General features: G+C 32.5%; 2 protein-coding genes across 2 annotated transcripts; both read right to left on the reverse strand.

Annotated features, from left to right (window-relative positions):
• Nucleotides 1–8,732: 8,732 nt before the first annotated feature.
• Nucleotides 8,733–9,825, reverse strand: LOC145739052 (uncharacterized). Its single transcript, XM_081994370.1, has one exon. The coding sequence runs from the start codon at nucleotides 9,698–9,700 to the stop codon at nucleotides 8,831–8,833; it is 870 nt and encodes a 289-aa protein (XP_081850496.1). The 5' UTR covers nucleotides 9,701–9,825; the 3' UTR covers nucleotides 8,733–8,830.
• A 4,256-nt stretch (nucleotides 9,826–14,081) lies between these two features.
• Nucleotides 14,082–27,111, reverse strand: LOC145738945 (uncharacterized). The gene is made up of 5 exons (XM_081994136.1): nucleotides 27,001–27,111; nucleotides 26,498–26,530; nucleotides 24,659–24,794; nucleotides 16,739–17,061; nucleotides 14,082–16,680 (listed from the first exon to the last, which is right to left on the reverse strand). Exons 3-5 carry the CDS (start codon nucleotides 24,783–24,785, stop codon nucleotides 15,166–15,168), a joined length of 1,965 nt encoding a protein of 654 aa, XP_081850262.1. The 5' UTR covers nucleotides 24,786–24,794; nucleotides 26,498–26,530; nucleotides 27,001–27,111; the 3' UTR covers nucleotides 14,082–15,165.
• Between the last annotated feature and the right edge of the window lie 599 nt (nucleotides 27,112–27,710).

Below are 27,710 nucleotides of genomic sequence, written 5' to 3' on the forward strand. Positions count from 1 at the left end.
GAAACAACTGAACAAGTTGAATGAAACATTTTTTTTAGGAATTGAAATTTAAGAAAAACTGTATTTTGGGGCACATATTTTGGGCCCGTTAGCTTCTTTAGGGAGCACTTCTCAATCTAGTTTACATGATATTTTGGTGTTTATTTTTTATGTTCTTTCCACCCTTTAAGTATTCTTATGATCAATTTAAACCACCCTGTATAAATACCTCTTATTATGAGAAATTTCAATATAATGTAACTTGATTTTTTGTAACCGTCATCATTTATTCAAAGGCTCTACACTGCATGGTTTATTGGTTATTATTAAATTTGTAACTCATTTTTGCGACAGAAAAGGCATTTTAATTGCAGCTTGATGATATTTGAACCTTAAATGTGAATGGTTAATGTTGCCATGACAAAGTGAATTTGAATACCTGACTAGCAAATAATCTGGACTGAATAATTTCTGTAAATCATGGATGAATTTTTGATTGAAATTACTTTTTAAAAAAGCAGCCGGGCATATAATTCGCATTGTAAAGATGGTATGGGCTTTTAAGTGGCTTTTTAAGCCAAGTGGTGGAGCCTATCTCTGATCAAAGTAAGTACCGGTACTGATTTCTGAAAGAGCATCGGCTTCCGAAATTACAACCTACGCGAAGAAACCACTCAACTGAATGATGTGTTAGTTTAAAATAAAAGCACAGGCTCGATAAAAACAACATATGACAACCAATTAGGATAGCCTACAAATTACAAACGAGAACCGACAAAATGGAGCCCGGATAAATTAACCAGTTTACACCCCGGCAAAGGGACGGGCCACAACTCTAAGTGCTAAAATATACCTGAGAGCTGGATATGCCCTAAAATCGATAGCGATGGTTTCTATTCAAAGAAACCGCGTTTCCACTTTTGATATTTGCTGTGTGTTATGAGGGAAACGGTTTGATCACAACATGAAAGCGTAGTCTGAATATTGTCTGTTAAAGATTTAACCACAGTAACAAAAATCTTTTGATGTATGAAAATAAACAAGTTTGTCACGTATAGGTGAACAAAAGAAAGATGGTTATTTGCATATACAGGGACACAACAGCCAAAAGGTGTTCAAAAACAACACGACGGAGGCAAAGTCAATATTAGCCGAATCATTGGGAGTGTCAGTTCATCTTAACAGCTTCCTATCCTGGGAGGTCACTTACAATAAACACTCTAAAAGCACTGCTACCAGCATTTGTCCAAGTTCTTCGGTTACTTTTGTTTGTCTTGTATCAATATACACAATGAAAAATGCTAGTCAACATCGAGTCTTTTCGATATAAATGATGAGCTAGTTCTGAAAATGTTAAAAAAATTCAAAGGAATGACTGTCTATAGGTATAGGGCCTTTGAAATCAAAAGAAAAGTTGTTTCGAAAAGTCTAGAAGCATGAAAACAGACAGTGGGACGTGGCACAATGCGACAAAGAAACGAGAAACAAAATAACAACCGCCGCTTGGCATTCTCCTTCTATCTCCAAAAACCAAACTACACTATTTTTCTTTAACCTGAATTGACTTCCTCCAACACTGAATTAGAAATTTTGCATAAAACCCATACAACTAATTAGAACTAATTTGAATGCAATTACCGAATATATCACATATTTCATTCACGGTTTAATATTTGAAAGAGGATTTGAAAAAGCCTCCATGCATCTAGTCTGCTCCCTTGAAGTTTTTGAGGGTGAGGTTTACATTATTAAGCGTTTATTCGCTGTTTCACACCACCGTGCAGATCTGAATAATTCAATAACATCCTAATAGGCAGCACTAGCATCAAAAAGGCGGGTCTCCCTCGTTTCACTCTTTGAACATTTTTAAACTTCTTCAATAACAAATGTACAATCACGTTTGATTTTAATTACTGCAGAATAAACGGTAATAATTTATTTTTATTTATTAAACGTAATTTATTTAAACTGTTCCCGGAAATAATTGTGATAACATTTTTTTTTAAAACCTGTATCTCTAAAATGCGTTTAAACTGTAGGTTTGAGAGGTTTTAGCAGAAATTTGTCAGAGTTGATTTATGCAGAAACATTTTCCAGGCTGTAATAAAGGGTTCTCAGTAGGTTACTTAACTGTTTGGTGAAATAATCTAATAAAATTCCTATAAGAATGGGATTCTTTTAGCCAATAATGCATTTTTGTCACTAGCACCCAACACGAAAATTATGTCAACCATCTCTGATTTTGAAAAATTCATATTTAATTTTCATAAATAAAACTTAGTTATTTATTAATTGCAAACAATTAAGTAGGTACCTATCAACAATAAAATTGACAGCAAAATCGATAATAAGTTTGACATTCATTATGTCAGTGAGTTTCATGGCAAACTAGAAAATTGAAGCAATATTGCATTAATTTATTTATTTTTACGCGTTTTTTGGGCAATAATTCAGAAAAATTAAAATAGCGCCAAAACAAGCAAAGATAGGTATAGAGACATCTTAATAAAACTTAAAGAGAATTGACCGGAGAATAATATGCAACCCTCAAATACAGGGTGTTCCATTTAAAAAAATCGAATTAACCGATTTTCAAATTTCCTAACTTGGACGCTCTGTACAAAACACCTTGTAAGGCGCAATGTTTTCTACGCCTATTTGAGCTTTTATTTACAGTTTTGACTTCCTTTAGGCCAATTTTCATTACTTTATTACGAGAAATTGATGATTATGATCAACTTTTACATAATGATTTTTTTAGAAAAATCAAAACCAACAACAATATGGGACTTTGTCACACTATTGCGCCACCCTGTATATAAAAACAATCTTTATTTCATTACGAAATAGGCTATCGACCGGAATGGTCTTTCTGTCCTTGTGTACATTTGTTGGTTTAGGCTTACTTTAAGTTTAATCAATAATCTAAAATAAAGTGTTACAAAAATTTATCTTAACCTAAAATTACATTTTCTTACATTTATAATCATCTTAGTTGTGTTATGTTTGTAAGTGTTCGAGTAGAGTCGTCGATGGAGAAAGAAAACAAGATTGTCTTGTCTGTCTTGTGAGGCAAAGAGAATTTAGTATGGTCCAGTTCTGTTGGTTGTTTTCCAATTTGGTTGGAATTTGTATTAGTCTTTCTGTTATTCTAGTTAAATTTGTGCGCTGGTACAGTAACGGGAATCTTTAATTTACATCTTTTTTTCCAGTTTTTTCTAATTTTCTGGCATTATGTACCCAAACTATTAAATTATTGGTAATTTCACATGCAACAACCTTAAAAACACTAGATACCAAATACGAACAAATGAGACAAAGTCAAAGCCTCAAATTATTTTATTAAGAGAATTGTTATTCGAGTTTTGCCTACTAAGGCATCTTCAGACGAGTAATATGTTGTGTGTGTTTGACTTTATGACATTTCTTCGTATTTACAACGAAGTCTCTTTGAGAAATATGGATTCCGTTTTGGACGTACTAAATGAATAGACAGTAATCCCTTATTAACTACCACCACCTTTAAAATATTTCTTTAAACAAATTTCTGTATTAATCATGTATTTCAGTAATTTTACTAACATAATTTTAGTACGGAAGTATTAAATAGGCCCTTTGTTGCATCACACCATTGTCACTCATCCACTGAATGTTATCGTCGAAATCTACATACTTACCGAATGTTACTCAAAAAGGTCACTATTTGTCCCTTGTTATTATTAGAACCTCTGTATATGGCAGGTGTAAGAATTTTAATAGGCCTCTTGAAAAATATAGATTTCGCTTTGAAAATATCAAATATTGCTCGATTTCATTGTCCCTCGAGCTGGCTGTGTTTGGTTAAATAACATTTGAGGTATACGCGTGAGATTTATTAGGAAGTTTCGGGTTTCCTGTATGACACACAAAACGAGCTTTTAGTAGAATTTCAATTGTAATGCCAATTTGTAAGGAATAATGTTACTAAATCAAAATATGCTGGGGGAGTTTGAAGTCGCAAATACTGACAAAAAAAACGTTATATCGTTAACTATGTTTAAAGGAGAAAAATTGTTTTTGATCTTATTTCCTACACCATATAAAATTCAAAACGCATGTTACTTATGAAGCACACGACTTGAATATAGGATTAGTCTCCCTAGCGAATATATATAAATTTTATACATGAAGCACATGCGGAAACTTTATGGAAAACATTGACAAATACTGTGCACATTTTTATCATCAATATGCTTCATGAATTCTTAAAACCCATAATATTAACCAGTCCCCAGTTTCTGTTTTAGAAACTTCACACACAAATTATACAAGTTATATCCTCTGTATTTGACCACATAAGCTGGCTTTAAACCGATTATGATCTTAAGTTAAATTCATTCACAAAGGTCTCTAATCACTGAATGGGGCTCTTTAGGTAGGATTTATCTGTACATAGAGTAGGTTTTCGCTACATTTTTACCTCCTGCTGGTTAAACTGTCCCTTTAGCACAGGTTTACTTCCGTTTATGTTTGTTCTGACAGCTCTTTACAAATTTTTGACTGTTAGTAGCCAAAAAAAAACAAAATCTTTACTGAACAATTCCGGTGTATACAACAGTACGTTTTGAAGTGTTAAAAGCCTCATAATGTCTACTTAAAGCAGATTCATTACCAACAATTTGGACATTTGTTTTATCAAAGTTTCTAAATAAACTCTTATTTGAGTCAGATAAGCTAGCTCTAGGCTAATTTAGGCAATTTTAATTTTTTTATGTCCTTTTTTTTGTGTGTTCGTAAATTTTATTAAATAAATTGGAGGAAACTAGAGAATACTATTTAGTGACAGTTTTCAAATATTTTGATATTTCTGCTTTTTTGTATATCATCATCTTTGCCACTTTGTTTTCCTCATTTAATTTAGAGACTTATGCACTAGCAAATTATTTTTATAAGTATTTCTGTACCTTTATGTTTTCCTATTTTTTTTTTATCTTTTATTAGGTATTACAAATTGCGTATTTTAAAAGAAACTAAAAGAAGCTGACGTCAAATTCGTTCTGCAAGCTCTATACCAAATCATTTGACATTTATACACGTGACATCATTGTTGTTTTTAAATCGATGATCATGTGACAAAGTCACCTTGACATAGTGTGGTATAGTTGGTTGCCAACTTAATGAGCTACCAACATGTATCACTAAATTTAACAATTATTTTCTTATAATATTATTGTAAATAATGTGCAAATTTCGATACTTTCCCGATAGTATGTGAATCGCTTTCCGAACCCTTTTACAAGTAAACTTAATTATCGACGGGCAAATAAGGTAAATTAATTTTGAATCCCACTTAACATTTTGTGTTTTGAAACATTGATGTAGGAGAACTCAATCACATTTTGGTTTGTCATTTGATGAGATTTTCGAGAGAATTTAATAAGCGCTTAAAACGTATTGCCACGCTAGTATACAATGAATTGAATTGCAGCTGCAGTGAAAACAGCTACAATAGAGGACAAAACTTGATTAAAACATTATACACTCCGATGCTGATATACTAGTAGAAAAGTATTTTTTTGACAATTTTGTCTAAGCTGAAAGAATTTTGTAACAAACAGTTAGGAATAATTATTCTTTAGTGGTATCGTAATGTATTTTCTTTTCACGTTCGTTTGCTTAATATTGTTTGCACTAGCTCACCTACAAGTACCATAAACTCGAAATGCATAATGTTAATACAACATAATTATTCTTTCATCCTGAATTAAATTATCTCGCCATTTGTCACAAACAGCTAACTTCATTAAACTCTCCATTGTTATGTTTCGCATTTATAAAAGCCCAAGTGGGGGTGAGTAAAAATATTGGAATTACAATCTAAAAATCACAATAGATTCTTATGAAAGATGACGTCTTATATTTCATTGGTCTTATAAAAACAAATACCTACGTCGAAATAAACAATGGTTGTCACTTAAAAGATCTAAGTTGCTTTCATTTTCTCGAAATGGCTTTGTCGGCGAACACTTTCTGTAACAAAGCCCGGATCTTGTCAAAATTGTATACTTTTCAATAAGTGCGCTTAAAAAGTGACTTGCAACTTCTTTCTCTTTTAGTTTCAGCCTGCGTTTGATTCTTTGTGCTGGTAACTCAGTCAAATCATCTCTAATTAAACACAATAATATTTTGTGTGTGTATAAATACATATAACAATACCGAGATTATTCAGATTTCTTTGTAATGAAATGTTTTAGTTAAGTGTTCTTTTAATTGGATTTCTTTTCATTATTCATACTGACCGTTTATACTTAATTGTAACTGAACTTCAATGTACATAGAAAATGTTTTAATATTGTTTAATTCCATAAAGCTTGGTTGTCCAATAAACTACAAACAACAAAATGAAAGTAATGGTTTGAATTGATAGTTGTAAACAGAATTGGACCTAATACAGAGAAAAAATTTCTCTGTAAAGAGTTAAGTTGGAATTTGGCTTGAACTAAGATAGCATCGTTATGGGATTGGCCATTATACTTCACATTGATGGTAAGCAGAATTGGGTCTTATTTACTTTGTGGCAGAATCTCACATTTTACCTAAGAATTTTTAAATTTGAATTAATTTTATTCCCAAAATGTAAAAAAAAAGTTTTTAACCGAATTATTTAGAGATGTCTATTTCGATATGAAACAAAAATCAAGTAAACTTTACAGATACGTAAAAATGCGTAAGGCGAAAATTTGCTTCAACCTTACACAGAAAAAGTATTATTAAATAAGTTTTTTTCTTAAAAAAAGTATGCAGGTGGCTTTTGGGGAAATAAAAACACATCAAATATAGTAAGATTTTAAATAATTTATTATTATTATCATCATATCATAATCTATGTACAAATAGTTACAATAGCATCAGTACTGGTAGATACGCTAACAATAATTCTGCACTTAAACGCCATATATGTACAAAGTAACCCTGTTATATAATAGGCACTATAATAATAAATAAACAAATTACACAATTGCAACAGTAACCTAAAGAATTAAGACGTTTTCTATATTTAAATTATCCAGGCAGGAAATCGATTTTCCACGATGCTTGGAAGTTAAATTAGGTCACAGTATTGGGTAATAATTTATAGTTATTTCAATCATGAAATTGTTTATAATTTATATATTAAACGAGCATTGGTAAGTGAGAAATTGACCATACTTTAGAAACAAATTTACTAAAGTAAATATATTGATCAGAGCAGTTCTGCTGCTTATTTTTAGAGTGTCTAATAATTATATTAAAAAGAAGAAGTTGAGTTTTGGATTATAAACTTTTCATAATAGACAATACTAATTGACTACTATTTTCAGGCATCTTAAATCTTGCAATTTTGAATATTCATTTTGTTTTTTTTATTTCTCACCATGTTTCATAAATTTTGAAGACTAAGTAATGTATGTTTAATTGCTTAAATAAAGCTTGGTCAATATAATTAACATTTTAATAAAGCTTATTTAGAAATGTCAAAACACACTGTATAATCTTCTACGGGAAATTAAACCGCAGTCTCTCTGACAAACTTATCTCTAAAAAACAAAGTTTGTCACAGATAATATGTTTGCAGTGACGTCAATGTTAAATGTTAGTTTGTTTAGTTATGCAACCACGCATATAAACTAAATGAAGTCAAAAAGGCCGGCAGTTGAGATAAATGTTGGGTTAGGTTGAAGAATTTAGATATTCAGAGTATTCAAAATTTATATAAAAATGCAAAAAAGAAAAAGATGATCTAATTGCTTTTGCTTGTGACAGAACAGTCAATTTTATATTCAAAGACACATTTTGAGTGATTATTTTTGGTTTTCTAGTGTTTTTTTGCTATACCTTCTACGTAGTCTTCTAAATCTGATTTTTTAGCTATAAATATTTTTGTAACATCTTATTTTTTCCACTTTGTCTAATGTTTGTGCAATCATTAACTTTGAAATTTTAATGTTTTGACAAATGTACGTTTTTCTACAAACTTTATAATTTTTTAACCACTTTTTGGTCTTGCAATGTGATATTTCTACACATTACATTTTATGGAACTAATTTTTTGGAAAAACCCACATATAGGCGCAAATAAACTTTTACCAATGCTTTTAACTGCGCTTTTTGGTTTAAGGTAAATTTATGTTACAGAGTGGTCTAAAAGTAAGTTACGACCATAAACTTTAGTTTTTTTAAATACATTTTTTTATTTAATTACACGGAAAACAATTTTCTCGACATTTTTTGTGACAGTGAGTGTATACTTAAATTTTGATGCAGAATATACAGATTTGAGGTAGGTAGGGTAACTTATTTTTGGTCTACTCTGTATTCCTGAATATTTACCGTCAGGAGAATTGCAGCATAACGAAATAAGTGCTTTTGCTTCTTGAAAATACGCTTCTAGAACTTAGGTTATATACCCGAAAATACGTGATAATATTGCAATTTTTTTATTTGGTTTTAAAATCGTCCAACATGCATTTTTTAAATTGTTACTTGAAACTGTAAAATGAACCAATTCACTTTTTGTTCAACTAAAGTATGGTCAATGCCTTAAGAATGAAAAAACAACCCTTTGAGGATGTTTTAAACATCTATGTATTTAAAAGATGACTTAATTTTGTATATACATACATACAGTAATACATGAATGGACATTTACGATTACCTAAAATTTTATAATGAACCAGCTGCCAATAAACCTAATAGCTGTTTTCATTTGGTGGTGATTGTAAATTAAAAATTTGTCGCACTTTTAATATAACACTTAAAAGAGATCATTAAAGTTTGAACTAACCTATCGAGAATTTCTTGTAGTGCAACAACTATATTCAACAGTAAAAACTTAAGAGTCTGGACTCACATTGTGCGTCGGATCAGCTATTGAAGAGGCTGCCGTCGGTCTAGCTTGCAACAAAGCTTGGTAGTAATTCACTATTGGGAACATAGGCCACTTTGCCTCTCCTGCATCGTGCTGGTCACTGGACACTACGTCTATATCTTCTTCTGTGGTGTCTTCTCCAGAATCTGGTGCTAAAAGGCTGGCGACGTCAAACTGACGCTTCCTGGTGCTTCGAACGGTTGATGAAGTTGGAAATACCGAGGTGGACGGTCCAGGTAGTACTGGAGGGCTTACGGATAAAGGGGGAGGACTGGGTGAATCAGCCCCGTCTTCCTCAACAGCCAGACCCATGTGTTTACGGACTTTTCTTTGAGCTTTACGTCTTCGAAAATCTCCTTTCCGAAAATCTTCAATATTAGCTGGATGAATTGCCCAGAAGTGTCCTTTGCCACTTGAACTGCGCCCCGCTTTTATAAAACAATCGTTCAAGGAGAGATTGTGACGGATTGAGTTTTTCCATCCTGGGGCTCGCGTTCGGAAATAAGGGTAGTTATCAAGGATATGCTGGTAAATGTCTGACAATACTAATTTTCCTTCTGGAGAGTTGAGAATTGCCATGGCGATGAGACCAATGTAGCTATGTTGGGGTTTCGGTTCTTCAGGTTGTAAAGCTCTTGGAAACAGCGGGTAGCAAGTAAGTGGTGACTGGAACGGGTTTAAAAGTGGATACCTGAGTCGTTCCGCTACAGCATATTGATAAAGTTGCAGTCTGTAATGATCTATTGGCAACAAAGCTCTTGGTCCGTTAGCATCCAACGGAAACGGGATTGGAAGTCGCGGGGATGTGTTGGTTGGACTTTCATTGCTGCACATTTTGACTTTGTTGAACACTTCACTTTGAATTTAGCACGACACTATTACCACTAACTTCTAGGTCAAATAATCAGCTGGTGTAGCAGCATTATTAAAACTTCTTTCAGATGGTAAACTATACTCGGTAACTGTTCTCAGCTAAAGCGCCCATCTGGGTATCTAAACATGTAACAAACAGTAACTATTTGTCGACCAATATTTGATAACAGTTGATAGGCGGGGACGTTGGCATCCAATGAGGGCAAATGTTTCCCTTCCTATAGGGCGAAGCCCCGCCTCGCCATCATGACGTCCTTCCAACTGCCTGTGCTTTTGCTCCTTAAAAAAGGAAGGATAACTGCTTTCTACAAAATCTTTACTATTTGTGTTTCTAAATCCACTGAATTTACATTTCGCATTTCGTTTATACATATATTTAGGAATATTATAATATCAACCAAATTCTTCTCTCCACAGTTTCTTTCATCAATTTACATTTTCAGTTTTGCTTTTAGTTGCATTTATTATTGCAGATAAAAATTTATTATGTTATCTCTTGAGTAATAGTGAATTTAATTCAGTGTAATTAAATAACAATAAAAAGTAATTTTGGGCATTTTGACTTTTTGGACAAAATATTGTTCCACATCCAGTTGGATTCGAACCTCGGAAAGGTTATTTCCACAGATCAAGAAATCGATCAGATGATTAAGTACCTACTACTTTGAAACAAATGTTATTTTTAAAGAATTTCGACTTACTTGCAATTGACTGATTGATATTTTGTATGATTAGCGGAACATATCAAAAATATTTCCAGCACATCCCTAAAATATATTGTTTAAAACATCATTATTTTCGTCTTCATCTACGGATGAAGAGGAAGATTTTAAAAGGTTTTCAACTAGTGTGAGTAGACAATTTTTTTTTAATAACTGCAAATTTATCAAATATAGTAGGTAGTCTTGACACAGTAATGGAATGTATATTATAGTGTCTTACCGTAATAAAATACTATCTGCTGTTTGCTTGTTACTCTTTTCCAAAGAAAGGTTTCAATAATTTTTTAAAAATCAATTTATGGACAAGGAAAGTCTGGAATATTGCAAATATCTCAAAAACTACTGATTTTCTCAAAGTTTGCATATTGTTATAGTAATTAAAAGCGCATGACGTGAGGGTGAAACGAGGTTTGGAAAGTATGAAACTATGTAAAACTGGTAAAACTCATATTGTTGTCTACACATCTACTAATGTGTTGATTACATGTCTTTGTTGTCATTTCGATCCGGAATGGTGTTCAAACCTGTACACGTCGCTAAAAACATGATCCTCAATCGGCTTCGTTGGTACAATCCATTTCGAAAAGAAGATTGAACTTATTTTATCGGATCAAAATTTCAATCTTACGTGCATACATCAATGTTTTTCAAGTGGATACAGCTTTATCCGTCACTTATTTTGAGCTACATTAATTTTTATACCTCTGGACTTCGCTCAAAGGGATGATAATTGATTATAATGAAGGGTTTTTTATAAGTAGCTTTAAGACCCGCTAATGAGCATCAGTTTCAAGTCCTTGTACCAAAATTGATCGGTAGAGATATCTCTCTTTTTTGGGCTTTAAAACGTAATAACTCGGTTATCTAATAAAAGAAATTTTTAATTAAAATTTTATTGGAGAAACTTATCTTTTTTTAAATTGAACAAGGAAATAAAAAAAATCTAATTTTTGGGAAATATCCAGTCAGCGTAGAAAATATGTGTGAGTGGGAAAATGAACACCATCCCTCTGTACGCCACTTAACAAGTTTGACAAACGTTATTCACATCACATAATGAGCATTCATTTCATAAGTACCTACTAGTTTGAAATTTTCATCAAAATTGCTCTAACGGTCTGACAATTATACAAAAAAATCGATTTTGGAGAAGAGTATTTTCCTTAGGAATCATTTTTCAGCAAAATGACATAATGCATATATGTCAACTTATTTTTTGATGAACTATCGGATAGTGGATTATTGACATTTAAAACTGGACAACCCTGTATGTTAAAAATTAGTTTGACACTCAATACTGTTACAACAATGTAAATGAAGTTAACAAGCATCATTTGATTTGATATGAGTTCTAAAATGTGTCACATTTTTGTGTTAATTCTGCAAAAAGTGGAAGGACTTCTAACCGATTCTGTTTGTGGCTTCTATAGGGAAATGATTACACCCGTTATTTTCAGACAGTGTATAGACCATTTCAGACCATAAAGTATATTTTCCTACTATACAAGTAACTAAAACTGGTACTGAATACAAATGTATGATCTACAAAATACAGGGTGTTCTATTTCGTTTTTATATAGGGTGGTGCCGACTGGTCGCCTATTTGCGTGTTCCCTGTTTTATACAAATGTTAATCGTGTTATAATAGAGGGTCTAAGGGAGTTGTGAAAAACTCAGCCACCATTACTAAGCAGTGAATTTAAACAGGCGTGGACAAAGAAATAAATACAATTTTCAACCCCTTCGTATTTTAGCGTAACATTTGATTGTTGCCTTGGGTGTTTCCGTCAACTATTTATGTTGTATAGCGAGCTTTGGATCGATTATGCTCTAGGTGTTGTCTTAATAGTGAGATAACATGACAAAGACACGCAAACGAATAAAAGCAAAAATACAATAACGGACAATGGTGATGGTTATCAGCCTTGTCATCCCCGTTCAAAAATAGGAATTGAAAGGGAATTAGCGGAGCTTTTTGGTGAAAAAGCACGGAAGGCACTCCAGTTAATTTGGGACATTACAACATTTCCAATGGTGGTTTCCGTCTGACTGGGCTCTGGATCGATGTAATGTATAACAGCTTCGATTTTGCTAAAAGCCGCACACCGCAGTGTTGGCTCTGTATTGCCAGCTTTTAAATTTGCATTATTTACTTCTATGGCATCAGTTTAGTTTTGTTTTTTGCGGAACCATGTCGGTTTTCGGCTTCACACATTCACGTGCATAAAATAATCTGCTAAGCAAAACAGCCTGAACTGAATTTAGGCGGGTGTAAATTGTTCTTGCTGAAATCGATGATCGAAAGGAAAAGAGAACGGGGGCCCCACGTCCCTGGGGACTTGAGGCCTGTAATTAAGCCTTGGCGGGGCTCCCGGGCATCTAAACGTTTACTACAGATGGCAACGTGTCATTTTATTGAAGTAAACCTACCCAACGCTTTCTGAAATAATTTAATTTTTTCCATATTTCACTCACTATTTTTTGTTTGGGTTACCAACAACAGTTGAAATTTCCATTTTATTCAATAGTCATTCGTGTGTAATCTGTGGACAATTTTAATGATCGTGATGAGCTAGCCGAGGGGAAATATGCCTCAATTGGGCATCAGCTTTGACGTGTTTTGTTAGATCGTTCGAACGAGCCCTGTTTTGAAACATCGATACATCTCACGTTCGTGCCCTGAATCTACACAATAGTTTTATATGGCCGCCCTACGGTATCATGTTTTTATTGGTTTGATTTTATTTTCTGTTCCTATACTCGTCTGTTTTCATGATAGCCATTTGTCGACCTGGCTACATTCTACCATCAAAAGTTTTGACAACATAAAATAAGACCTAGTTTTGTTTACCAAAAATATTAACAATTATAATTACGACGTAGTTTTGGATGGCAAAAAAACACTTAATTTCTAATTTCAATAGTGACAAAACGAATTTTGACAGCAAGTCAGTTTATTCCCTAACTTTGCATTTTGCCCTTAGGTTTTTCTCCCTCGCCTCAACGATTTAAATTAAAATATTCTAAATACTTAAAAGGAGAATTTGAGCAAAGTAAGGCGAATTATAAAAGGGCGTATTTTAATATTCATAAGGCGTACTTGTTTGTAAGCATGAAGCTACCGAAAAGGCTGTTTTGATAAGTTATTTAGAACAAAACAAAGCCCTATAATAACGCTTCAGCAACATTAAAGTAACGAGGCCGCACAAGAGAAGCCGATAAGTGATTATTTTTTGCGTGTTTAGTGAAAACTTTCCCAAACTCGTTTTATTACAAGGAAATTAAATTTTTCAGCTTTTTTTTGTAGTTTTTTATTTAAACCCATTAACCCATACAATAAACAGTATTTCCTTACTAACTAAATAAAGATATAATTAAATATGATTAAATTATGCTAATAATAATTAAATATTTTTAATACTCTAATAAAATACTAAATATTGGTTATAATAGGTTGAAAACTGCTTGTTTTATTGGAAATTACCACTTGCAGTTAAAGTCAGCAATCAATCAAAAATCGAGAATAATGTTATGGACATCAAAGGTAATATCGTTATGGTGCTATAATGGGTCGAAACATGGGAGAAGGGAAAACCAAAAAATCTATTCTTATTTCGAAACATACACAAAACACCGCGTTAACTGTTTTTTACCGTCTCTGTGTTTCATTTGGTTAAGTAGGGCCTAGTCTACTATACAGGGTGGCCCACGACAAAAAAAGTCCCTCCAACTAAAATATTTTAAACGTTATGACTCCTCCTGTTATACCGGAAGTACCAACTTGTTTATTTTAAATGGAACGCCGTGTATATTATTGTATTTTTGAATACTCCTATCGATTTCAAATATTTTTTATGTAACATACCCTATATGCAGCGGTTTTCAAGATTTGACTTTTAAAAAATTGCATTTTTATTAACGGACATTAACTCCTTAACAGAATGAGAGATAGAGCAAAACGACTTGCCTGTTCCTATCATACCTTTTTCAGATCTATTGCATGTTGTCAATTTTTTTACCGTTATATAATTTTCGACCTGTCAAAATTGAAAATGTTACTGAATCATAGATCTCAAAAAGTGAAGTTAATAACATGCAAGCCGTTTTGTTCTCATATCATTCTGGTTAGAAGGTGAGAAACTCCAAAATCTAAAAATGCCATTTTCCAAAAGTCAATATCTCGAAAACCGTAGCCGACAGATATAGGTTATGATAATACATGAAAAATATTGAAATTGATAGGGATTCAAAAATATAATAATTTACAGGGTTACAAATACGTAAGTTACCTACTTCCGGCAAAACCGAAGGTGTCATAACAGTAACAATATTTTAGTTGCATTGGACATACTGACTTTACTATGTTACCAAATGTTCAAAACTTACTTACTTATGGGTACCTACTTTTTCTTATATCTATCGTAGGACACCTTGTATATTAGAAGGAATAATTGATTTTTCATCGAACAAACATATGTTTTGTACTGTGAACATCCTAAAATATTAAATATCTCCATACAGATAAGTTTTTGATATTATAGCTGATATTGTATTAAAATATGTTAAACAGAAACAATATAGAGGGTATATTAGAAGGATGTGTATTTTTAATGACGGTATAACAGGAAAGAGCGCCATCTTGAAACTATTTCACAATTGTGTGTAAAAATTCACGATTAATGATTGTTCTGGGATAAAAAATATTTATGATTCTTCGTAAGAATTTCTGCGTGCATACACACAGAAAAGCATTTTATTTGGTGTTCTTTGAGAAACACAATAGACTGTATCAAATCCTGCAACATTAGTTCCGGAAAGACCTTCATCATTTTGTTCCAAAGGACTTGGATAATCATTGTCTGAAGGACCGACATCATTATGTTCCAAAGGACTTGGATAATCATTGTCTAAAGGACCTACATCATTATGTTCCAAAGGACTTGGATAATCATTGTCTAAAGGACCTACATCATTATGTTCCAAAGGACCTGGAGAATCATCATCTGAAGAACTTATAACAATGCATGGCAAAGGAATTTCATTATTAGATCTGGAAGGACCTGCATCATTATGTCCCAAAGGACTTGGAGAATCATTGACTGAAGGATCTGCAGCATGGTATGGCAAAGGAATTGCATTATTAGATCTGGAAGGACCTGCATCATTATGTCCCAAAAGAATTGGAGAATCATTGTCTGACGGACCTGCATCATTATGTCCTAAAGAACTTGAAGCATTATAGTCTGAATGACCTGTAACACTGGCTTCTAAATAACTTGCAAATAATCCTGAACCACATGCACCATTGGATCCTGAATAACTTGCAGTATTAAATCCTGAAGGACCTGCATCATTATGTCCAAAAGAACTTGAAGCATTATAGTCTGAACGACCTGTAACATTGGATCTTGAATAACTTGCAGTATTAAATCTTAAAGGATCTGCAACATTGTGTCCTGAATAAGGTGCAGTATTAAATCTTGAAGGTCCTGCAACATTGTGTCCTGAATAAGGTGCAGTATTAAATCTTGAAGAACCTGCAACATTGTGTCCTGAATAAGGTGCAGCATTAAATCTTGAAGAACCTGCAACATTGTGTCCTGAATAAGGTGCAGCATTAAATCTTGAAGGACCTGCAACATTGTGTCCTGCATAACTTGTAGCATTACTATTTCTGGACGTATTGTTAACCCATGGGGCATTGAATTGGCGGTCGGGATTCATAACAGATACATGAGGTGGTTCATTCACCTCAACAAAAGTTACGTTAAAGAATGGAAATGGATGGACCGGTGTTGCTACCGGGTATAGAGTGCAAAACAATTGAAAAGTTTCTGGATCCATTGATAACCTGAACAGTTTGGTGCCGTCAGTTATTCTATGTTCGATTAAAAACATTCGGTGAGGTTGTTGATGGCAGATCGCACGTGGTGGTAAAAGAAACCTAGGAACTTGATACCGTTTCACATTAATGGGTTCAAAACTGCAATTTTCTGGGGTTAACATTTGAACATTTTCCGGATCTTGTAAAAACTTGTTAAAAGCGTAATAAGCTAATCTAAACTTCCTAATATACGGTTGAATACGGCGCATGTGGTCAGCTCCTGTCTCAGTTGCACCAAACTGGTGGTAATCTGGATAGTTCGATGATTGGTTGCCGTCAAAATTTACTAGGCCACATTGTAATACAATAGTGAGTGGATCCCTTCGTAAATGAATCTATAAGAACAAGAAACATTGTATTAATATACCTTTCAACAGAAATAATCAAACTTACTTGTGAAAACAATACATTACACAGGTTGCAGAACTCGAACATGCGCAACCTGTTTTCAGGACTCTGAAGCATATCTGCGTCGAATATGACGAACAAATCATGTTTGCACCTCTGATTCCCCTTGTCTCCCTGGTTAGCTACTTGGGCTACAAGATATCTGAAGATCCGCATTGCCAGTTCTGGTGTAGTGGTCGATTCTAATTTTACGTAGTACGTATGCGCGTATGTTCCTCGTCCAAGCCATAGAGCCAAACTTGCTGCTAAATAACTTTTGCCTGAATCTGGTTTTCCGTTAACGAAAATCACATAAATATTAAGTCCAACTGGAAAAAAAAGTATAATAATGATACTCTATTTTTTTACTTTGTTATCAATTAATTGTGTAATTGTGTAAGTAATTACTTAAGGTAAAGCTCGAATCAGCTAAGAAAAGGCCACAGGCGTCATCAAACGATGATGTCACGATCTCTGTACGTCTCGCTTTAAATATTGCTGCTCTCGTTACTTTCCAAGTTGTTGCAGCCAGTCAGTGGCGTGCTATTATTTTATCAGTAAAATGAAACATTTTCGTCGTTTTTAATAAAGAAAATAAAAGACAACAAGTTTTTCAAAGGAATGGAAACTCCTTCTGCTTCTTTCTTCATAAATTGTAAGACGTTACTGACGATTTCACGGCCTTGGCTGTATATGATAACACCTTTCTTTCCAACCTTTTTGAAAGACATTTTGACAAAATAACGTTTTTTATTCATAACACTATGTGAACTTCAACTGCGACCATCAACAATACAACCAAAACACCAGACTAAAACGGAACCTAACCTAACCCCCTAAGTCTCCCTGTCCGCCACTACATTTTTTTAAACTTGGCAACACCGTTTAGAGTGCCGGCTAGTAAAAGCATATAAAAAGGTCCAAATGTACCTGGCCGCTGCCGCATCTGTTTTAATTGTGTCCAAGTAAAAACCGTACTACGTTGCCAAGTGGCTTTTTGACCGCTTAACAATATATTTTCGGGAATATTTTAATAGGACGCCTCTGATTATATCTAATGCGACGGCAACTGTAGAAGGAGAAAGAAATAGTTTTAAAAACTGCGTCATTGATGATGCGGTGGCCTTTTCTCATCTGATTCGAGCTCTACATAATTAAAAATAACATAATAGTAGTTAACGACTTTTCCTCTTTTACAATATTTTGAAATCCAATTTGTATGTAAGGACATGAGACACATTGGCATTTATTCACATTTCCCATAATAAGTACAATTGTAGGCGAGTTTCTACCTTATTAACACAAACTTGTATTATGTTTAGTTTGTACTAAAGCTAGAAGAAGATTAGTAGTGAGTAGTCATAGTGAAGTTAAGATGTAATGCAATTAAATCTACTTTTTAAGCTAAAGTTCACATTTCTCATCTACAAAATTTGATGTATGTAAGGTTGAAATTAGCTTGAAACTTTGTTTTAATATTTCCTGTTACATTACGATTAATAGACTTTATTCAGGGATTTGATCATAATCTGTTCACTCCTGTTCAATACATACCTACATTTAAAAGAATTATTGAGAACTGATAGAATTAATTATATTGACAATGTGAATAAGTTCGTGTTCGTTCTAGTATTGTTAACGAGTCCTGTGTGGGCATAAAGTAATCCATCTAATCAAGAGAAGAGCAATCTTTGAAAGGATTCCCAGGAAAAGATTAGCAGTAATGAATAGCCTCTAGTGTGTGCGACATGGCGTGTTTCCTATCAAATATGAAATGATTTGGTTGCAATAAAATAATACGAACAAAACGGTATTTTCTGCAAGATTTGGTCCGAATGGCGTGGCTAAACCGACCATTGTTGATTTAATTGTTTCCGTTTTTAGCATTGCGTGCGGCGACAACCCCTCGGAGTTCAGGGATTCTCAACATGTTGACTGTTACTTCCATTTCTCTATAACTCCCTATTTAAAGTATTGTTACCATTTTCTATTTGAATTTTACTTTCATTGTCGGATCAAAAAACAGTTATAACACAGATCGTCAGTGGGAGAAATTGATAATTTTCCTGAAACTATTTGAGGACCTCTGGTTAAGATTTATAAAGTTTTCTAACAATGTAACAGTGCCCTTTCAGCGCTAAAAGGACTACATTCCCTTGTTCCGGTTGATGCTTTTAGTTGCTCACTTTATCGGTTAGATTCAAATTCGGATACACTTCATTCCTTTTGCAAAAATTGCCACGAAGTCTGAATTAATCGGTACCAAAAACAAAAAGGGGTGTACTTTCAATTAAGATACCATAAAAGACGAATGACATAAAGGTTGTTCAAGCCTATCAAATTTCAATATATGTATGTAAATATGGCTCTTCGGGGTTGCGAAACTTAAGTCGTTCCCCGAGGGGTTTTCGGCATGTCCAAGGGGAAAACGCACCCTCTTGTTAACTAATAGTGGTAAATACCGTGTGATGAATATAATCATAAGCTAATTTGGAAGCTCGCCCCCCGTTACAGTCGTAATAAAACAATCAACATATGTAATGGTGATTCTCCCCATTTCTCCCCCGGTTGGATGTTTAAAATTATCCCTTCGAAACTCTAGTTCGAATTATTGAATTAGGAGTGGAACGACTGGTTCCCGAATTTATGCAAAATGTTTATAAGTCAGAGAACAAACATGTTTTTGGGAGGTTGCAAATATTAAGCCCAATTTACATACTAAATTTGTCTGGGTACTTCTCTCTCGTTTGACGTTTGCTTGAATTAATTAAAGTTTAAACCATCCTTCACAAATCTATTAGAAATTGTGTAATTTCGGTTGTTCTCTTTTTTCAATTTACTGAATTATTGATTAGTTATGATGACTGTAACCTAACCTGAAAAGTTTAGTTTCACCTAGATTACCCTAATTAACCGTGTGTGTCATAGTAAATACAACAGTTTACACTACTTAATTACTTCTAGTTTTAGTGTCAACTAAAGAAAATACAAACTCATTTTATAAAGACCAATGTCGCCCACGATTAATTTCAATTATAACAACAAATCGAGTTAAAACATTAGGAAGTTTCATGCCAATTTCGTTTTTACATCATCTTCAAAAACGAACAATTTAAAAGACCAGTTTATATGTTTTTTTTTTGTTATATCAACTGCTGCATTTTTACTAAAATTTGGGACACCCTGTCTGCACTTACTACATTGCTTCTATATTTACTATGTATTAACTAAAAAAATCATAAATAAGTAAGACCTAAAAATTTCCCACGATGAATTTCAATTGTAACGACAAATAGCGTTAGAATGTTAAGAAGTTTTATGTCAATTTCGACCATACACACAAAATTTTTAAAATCAATTTCTATACAGGGTGAACTTTAAGCAGTCACGTGACTGCTTAATCAAATTAGTTATTTTTGTCTAAATCGACCGGTTTATGAGATATAAAGTAAATTAGTGTGAAACTTGACCAGCAATACTGCACGCTTGTTTGTCCTCCAGACGATTCATTGACATTTGGCTGGATGGGGTAAACGGCGATGTCAGCTAAAATGGCTGCTGGAGGACAATCTTTGACAGTAATATGATACTTTCTTTTAAAAAAACCTTATGTTTTAGTTAAGACCGAAATTAACTTTATAGTCTGATTCTGAGTTTTCAAGTAAATTTTTAAAAGTTAAAGTAATGGAAATGGATCATCATGAATCAATCAATGCTTTGAAATAAAAAAAGATATTTTTAAGCCTTCTCCAAGTAATTTCTCACTTGCAATAAGAAATGATGGCACCGAATACTTTAATTGCAAATATCTCATTTTAGAAATAACAACTAAATATACCTTTTTTGTTATGAAAATATTGGATAACAGATATCCGGATTTTAGTCTTTACTTTGCTTTACCAGAAAAAAGTTAGAGCTATTTAATAACAAACGTTTCGTTTTAGAGCATCAATAATTATTTATTTTTACCGAATTAATTTTACTGCTTTTAAAGTAGATTGTAAAGAATTTTATATGATACAATTCGCCAAAATGTAATAAATACTTTGTATATTTGCTATGTGCATTAATAATTGTCTTTAACCAACCTACCCTATAATTGGATGTATTTCTGTGGGGTTTGTAATCAAATAAATAAATAAATAAATCGATTGAAGTTCAGAAATCAAAGTATCAAAGTAAGAAATAATTTTCCCTCATAAAAATGTTCTAATAAAGTGTTCGGGATCGAAATAAGCAGGAAAATTGTTGTGGTTTTAGAGTTTTCTCTTTTCCAGTTATGATGACTATAGCAAGTCGAGATCCTGAGAATCCCAATTATTAATTTGTAGCAGTAAGCGGATTTCGGTGAAAAGTCATCAGTGAAAAGCCCAAACCACCCTTCACTGGCGAAATCATAGAGTTTCGAAGATGGAGTTTAAAGACTCAAGTTTGTTAAGAAAGCTCTGGTAATCCAGTGTAAGTGCTGCAGAATCAAAGTGCAGCAACTATAGTATTGTAAAACATAACATCTGTACTAGAGTAACTGGTACTAATTAAATGAACAGTTAAATGAGTGCAGGAAAAAAGTTCTGATTACCTAAACTCGTTTGAGTAACATACATGAAACCCTAAGCATTACCTATAACATGTTTACCCTGTATTATGAACGGATTCTGATTCTTTATCCTGTAAGTATCAAAAAGCCCTCTGATTAGATTTTGATTTTAATACGCCTTTCGGAAAATATCTTTTCCGAACCCTGATAACCTGATGGGTCTATCCCTTACACACAGGGTGTTTCGCAGCTGAATTACCTTAAAAAAACAAGACAATTTTAAAGTGACACCGCTCTTTATGCAGTTTGTCAGAGGTTGGCCTAATAAAAACCTGGTAACATTCGGAATGGGGTGCTTAATAACGGGGACAATAAGACATTTAATGCACAAAGACCCGGCAATTGGATAAACTCATGTTGCGGTAGCACAGGAGCACATTTGGCGTTTTGAAAACTGACACTTCATTCTTTTCGTTAGGGAATTCGACACCTCGTTTGTCCCAATCAGTTTGGGGCTAAACTATGCTGTTTAATCGTTGTAAATAGCCATGTTTGTCACTACAATCTTGAAAATTGTTATTTTAATTTTGTTAAATGAAAAGTTAATAGAGAGTTCTTTTGACTGTTTTTTCGTTATGTCAAAAATTCGTTCGTTAACGGTATTAGCGTTAAAACCGTAGGTATTTAAGGACAATATAGAGTTAGTTCTCGAGACTGCATTTCAGAAAATACGGTACTGCTATCTGACAGTAAGGCATGCGCAATTGAATCACATCCGGCAGCTCCAAATAAGTTTTAAATCTAAGAATATCTCCTTTTTCTCATTTAAAATTTAATAAAAAAAATCCTGTTCGGCAATGTCTTTCAAATCTGGGTTTAAATTAAAACGTCCATATATTTCGCCTCTGTTACGCAAAAAACCAACATTTAATATATTAAACAAAATTCCGCTCTTCCACATCTTCATCCCTTAATCCTCCTAAAATTGCGACTTGCGGAGTTTTTCCATTATTTTGTGTAATGTGATTTGTGGTTATGTTCTGTTTTTACGTACACGTTAAAACTTGAAAGCCGAGAACTTAAAGAACAGTCACAAATGTTAACTACATTACCGTAAACTGTCAAACACCGTAAATTCATAACATGTCAGTCTCGAGAACTCTCTAGTTACCTGAATGAATACCTTAACGAGAAGTTACGTTAAAGTTATCATCTCATTCAAAGTTGGAAGTTAGTTTACCTGTTTCTGTTCAAGGATAACCTTTAATTTGTGGTTTTTTTTGTGCTTTATTATTGCTTAGTTTGGCTTATACAATATTTGTTTGTCTTTATCTGTAAAAATGGAAAATAAGAAAAGCACAACAAATTGCCTTTATTAAAGTTTATTATCAAATATACTATAAGTTTTGAATACAGGGTAGGTTTATACTGTATCACCAATTTAAAAATTAAAAAGTCTGGCTAGTTGTCATATAAGTACCGGTACAAAAATCCATAATAGAAAAAATGCAAAATACGTGGATTGAAATAAAGTACTAGAAGCTAACAAAGAAAATAAATTAAGCAAAAGTCAAGAAATGTACGATTAGAAAAATATGAAATATTGTTTGTTAAAACAGAACAAAGAACTCCAAAAATCAAATACCGTATTTAAGGCATTAAGGTTTTCGCTAATAGCGTAAATCAAAATCAAAAGAACTCTCTAATGAATTCCTTAAATGCATACATTTTTATGACGTTTTTGATTGGCAAGTTTAGTGCAAAACCAATGTATTTTCTATTGAAAAAGTATGGCAATACACAGAACACCCATTAATTGTTTCACTTTTTAATGTCATCATAGGCAACCAAAAACGCTCATAGTATAGTTCCATATTTTTTATTTTATTAGGATTATAAAAACTACGAACAGAACTGGACCATACTAAATTCTCTTTGCCTCACAAGACTTTTTCCCACTAAAAATCGCAGACTAATTATTGTGTTACATGTAAATATTTTTTTTTTGTAAATAATATAATATACCATATAATTTTAAGCAATATATAAATTATTGTATACAAGGGCAGAAAGGCCAAGCTGGTCGATAGCCTGTTTCCTAAGGAAATAAAGACTCTTTATTATTATTATTATTATAAAAATTTATCATAGATTACAGTCGACCGAAAAAATTTGAAATCAACTCATATATTAATGAGAGATTAGCAATTTCTATTAAATTATAACTATTTCGATTATTATTAATCGCTTTCATTAATAAACTCGATGATTAACTAACTATAAATTAGAACACCCTGTTTATGATAAAAAGTTTGAACTACAACATGTTCATTAGTAAAACATACTTTCTTCTAAATAATTTAGGAAATAAACAAAAGCACATTTTTGTTTATATGACAACTTAGAAAGAGAACTGAAGGAAATACAAGTAGTCTACTATCAACAAAAGTTTATGACAACATGTTTTTGTTGTATAGTATTATCTATATTAATTATAGGTAACTGTTTACTTCTACGAAATTATTGATATAGGCAAGTAATGCCTGAAACGAATGAATACATAGTTAGGACAACTTGATGTAGTTTTAATTAATCAATCATTTGTTAATTATATTAGAATGTTTTAACCACACTTTTACTTTTTTACTAGATTTGATAGTGATAATAATATTAAGGGCGCTATAAGCATTAAGTATAATTAATAACGTTGAATTTAATTATTGTCTTGCAGAACTTGATTTTCATTGGGAACAAAGGACACTTTTTAAACTTTCCGCGATTTTGTTTAAGATTACTGTACGTTTAATTAAAATTTGATATTTTGTTCAGTTTTTGTTATTGTCACATTTATTTAAGGTACTCATTACAAACAGTTATAATGGGACGCCAGTTATAACCCTCTCTTGAATTTTAAAAGATTAACATCAAAAATTTCTTATGTCTGAACAAAAGTCTAATCTTATTTTGTTGACCAGATGTCATTACGGTTCAAATTAGCTTCAAATAAATTAACAGATTAATGGAACTTCTTGTATACATTTACATTTGAACGTAAGCTAAAAAGATGATATTACAAATTTCCAAGTAGCATTCTAATTTTGGAAAACTGTTAAGAAAAATTTGAGAGAAATGTAGATAAAAAAAGAAATTCGATATTTAAAGACATAAAGAAATAATGACACAATAATCGTGCAGTAAAGCAAAAAAAGGACCTTATAACCACAAAAGCAAGTACCTATTGCCTGGCTCGTGTTTTGACAGGCTACTTAAATCGGCACTCAATATTCTTTTGTCACACAAAAATGCGTTACTTTTGGGTGGTAGGTTCAGGTAGTCATAATTTGTCGACTAAATAAACGGTAGCAAATTACATTAAAGGAAAAACATACCAGTTTTATTTGACCTATCAGTATGACGACGCATAAATGAGCGATATTCGATGAACGCTTTGTGGGCAGCCTCATCCAAAGTGTCTGCTGTGTGGGACTCCGATACGTACATCCACATCGTGGACATTTCTATATTCTATAGAAAAAAAGTGACGTTAACTCCCTAATGAAGTATCCAACACTCAGGTTCAATTACTAATGAAATTAGGTGAAAATAAAAAGGCTACACTTTGAGACGTGAAAATCGAATTTCAGCAACTAAAAAGCTTCTTTTATCGAATTATTCACTTCTGAGTGCCTATCTACATACAAGCACTGAAATTTTATTATCATATTGCCTATTGCTTTAAAAGCGGCTAAATGTCACTTTTAACACAGCTTCTAACGTCGTTAAATGCTAATAGTGTTTTTTATTTACCTCTTTTTACTCTTTAAATTTAGATATTTGATATTTGAAATAGCTGCAGTATTTGGATTTGGTTTATTTCTTGAAAAGCTGGATTTATAGACAACACTGAACCGAAAAAGTGTTTAAGCTCTAAAAAACAAATTTCTGACATATTGAGGAAAATCTGGCGGACCAGATCAACTTTGACGCCATTTTGCAAAGCTTAGAATATGGACTATCTTTTCTCTTCAGTGATTTTCTAAAACTACTCAAGTAAACGAGTTATTAAGGGTTAAAGGAATGAATATCCTAGCAATACAGCGTATTTCTGTGCTAAATACGAGTAACTCAAAAACTACTGTTCTAATAAATTGACCGCCAAATCTGGTTACACAACTTGGAAACCTTTAAAGTCTATTAAAGGGCTACAAAATAACATTGGACTTTATTTTAAGTCACTCTGTGCGTTACTGCGTTTAAAGTCAATTATTTTAGAGATACCCTGTATATTTTGGGTCAATGGATTAGGTCTACACAGAGACCTAAAAAGTGCAATACAAAGAATTGTCACAAAAGTCAACATTAATGGATTTATCGTTCACATTATTTCTGTTTTTGATCCTAAATATTTTTACGGGTTTTTTTTGTTAAATTTTGTGACAAAAAAGGAAAAATAGTATACTTGAATAATATTTCGAACTCTGATGCTAGATAGGAAAATTGACAGTTTGGCAACGCCACATTAGATTTTGTTTTTCTTTTACTTTCTTTTCACTTTGACCCTGTTATTTAAAGACTTACATTTAAAAGGAAATAGAGTGAATAGATAGCCCATGCTCTAAGCTTTTTAAAAAAAAATAAAAAGTAAACAGTAAAAAAAAACAGGTCTTTAAAACACATTTCTAGAACCTTGAAAATCACTTGAAACTGTAGAATTTCAAATATCAAGAACAAACAGCCACATAATCTTTAAATTCAATTTAAAATTTTAAAAAATGCCAAAATTCTACAACGTTAACAGTGATGTAAAACCGGTAATTTTCGAGTCGGAAAATTTTCATTTTTGGAAAATTACCCTATTTTTATATAAAAAACTGGTCATTACCATTGTCAAATTTTTCATTGTTATTGTCAAACTGGTAATGCATTCTAATGAAATAATTTACGACATCTAAATTTAATGATTAAAAGTATATCAAACTTTAATATGGATTGAATGTTTAGTATAACTGCTTAAAAAATTAAAAAATATTTTTTAATTTTCAGATTTTCTAATTTTTCCAAAAAATTACCGGAAATTTTCTGGAAAAATTTCCATAAATTTAATTTTCCGGAAACTTTACATCACTGAAAGTTAATGAAAGATTGGGAACTAACTTAGTTGATCTTATCAACCTTAAAAAAATTTTAACAGAACAAACAATTCATGACATTAAATTTGCAAAACTTACCAGAAGTACTGACGACAAGAAGCGAATTTAAATCTGAAACAAAATTTTTATTTGAAAAATTGATGTCAATTCAGTCAAATATGCTACAATCTTGATGGGGTTTGGTTACCAAAATTGCCATAAAGGACACATTACCCTTAATGACATTAAATTTGATTAATCAAAACTCTTATAATTATAGTACACTTACAAAAGTATAAAATAGTACTAAATTCTGGAAATATTTAAAAAAAGGACAATCAAAACAAAAACTGCATAACGTAGCAGAATGTAAATAACATTATTGTTGTAACTATGCTGTTGCTGTTGCTGTAATTTCATTGTAAATTAATGTGTTAAATGTTTTTATCTCCCGGTTTTATTTGATCACCCGGTAAAAACTCAAACAATATTCAGTTTTCTGCTACTAAAATAAAAAAAACAATCAAATCAAATATAAACTCTCATTGATTAATCAAAACAATGTAGAAAATTAATGGAAAGTAATGAAAATTCAGTCTTACCTGGATAAATGTAACAAAATAAATTATTTAATTACTTTAAGAACTGTCAAATTACCACTACCGCTGCCTGCTGTAGAATAAAAATGGATTGAGTTGTAGGACATGTAGACTGGTTACCCACCAAGTTGGATAACAAAAAGAGTGAGACGTTAGATTTCCAATCAATGGGTGCATTGTTTTTTCCTGGTTCTGCAATTGTCATTCAGTGGCGTAGACCAAATTTGCAAAAAAAAATCATGGAAAAATCAATAAAACTTTTTTTGAAAATACTTAAGTTTCAAGTGTTTTTGGTTTTGCCTAAAGTTCCCAAAAGCAATTTATTATATTTTTTAATCTACTTATAATTGTTAGTCAAACTACCTTTCCTGTTATATGAAAATTTTTGGACAGACACACCATGGAGTGTCCTAAAAATCATTTTAAAGACTTTAGGGAAGCTGAAGAGAAAAATTTTAGTGAACATTTTTGCATATTTATTCACGACCCTCTAGTACCACACGTCAATGCATAAATTGCAATACCAGTGGTACCATAAAGCTTATCAAAAAGTCTTCAATTTCAGCAACAAGCGCCAATCGTCACGTATATTTTCCCAAACGACCCAGCGAAATCAAATCATAACGTTTAATTATCTACTCAAAACATTCTCTATATTTACATTGCTGACGTGTAATTACACACATACCCAGAATAAAACCAATAAATACACA

This window comes from Ips typographus, linkage group LG16 (genome assembly GCF_016097725.1).
Source record: "Ips typographus isolate SLU linkage group LG16, UJ_Ityp_2.0, whole genome shotgun sequence".
Lineage (NCBI taxonomy): Eukaryota > Metazoa > Arthropoda > Insecta > Coleoptera > Curculionidae > Ips > Ips typographus.

Coding starts and splice junctions, on each gene's coding strand:
- LOC145738945 (XM_081994136.1), bottom strand. CDS start 24,785: ATGTCCACGATGTGGATGTACGTATCGGAGTCCCACACAGCAGACACT. Junction 17,062..24,658: donor TGATAGGTCAAATAAAACTG/GTATGTTTTTCC, acceptor TTTTTTTTCCAG/TTGGACTTAATATTTATGTG. Junction 16,681..16,738: donor GTAATGTATTGTTTTCACAA/GTAAGTTTGATT, acceptor TTGTTCTTATAG/ATTCATTTACGAAGGGATCC.
- LOC145739052 (XM_081994370.1), bottom strand. CDS start 9,700: ATGTGCAGCAATGAAAGTCCAACCAACACATCCCCGCGACTTCCAATC.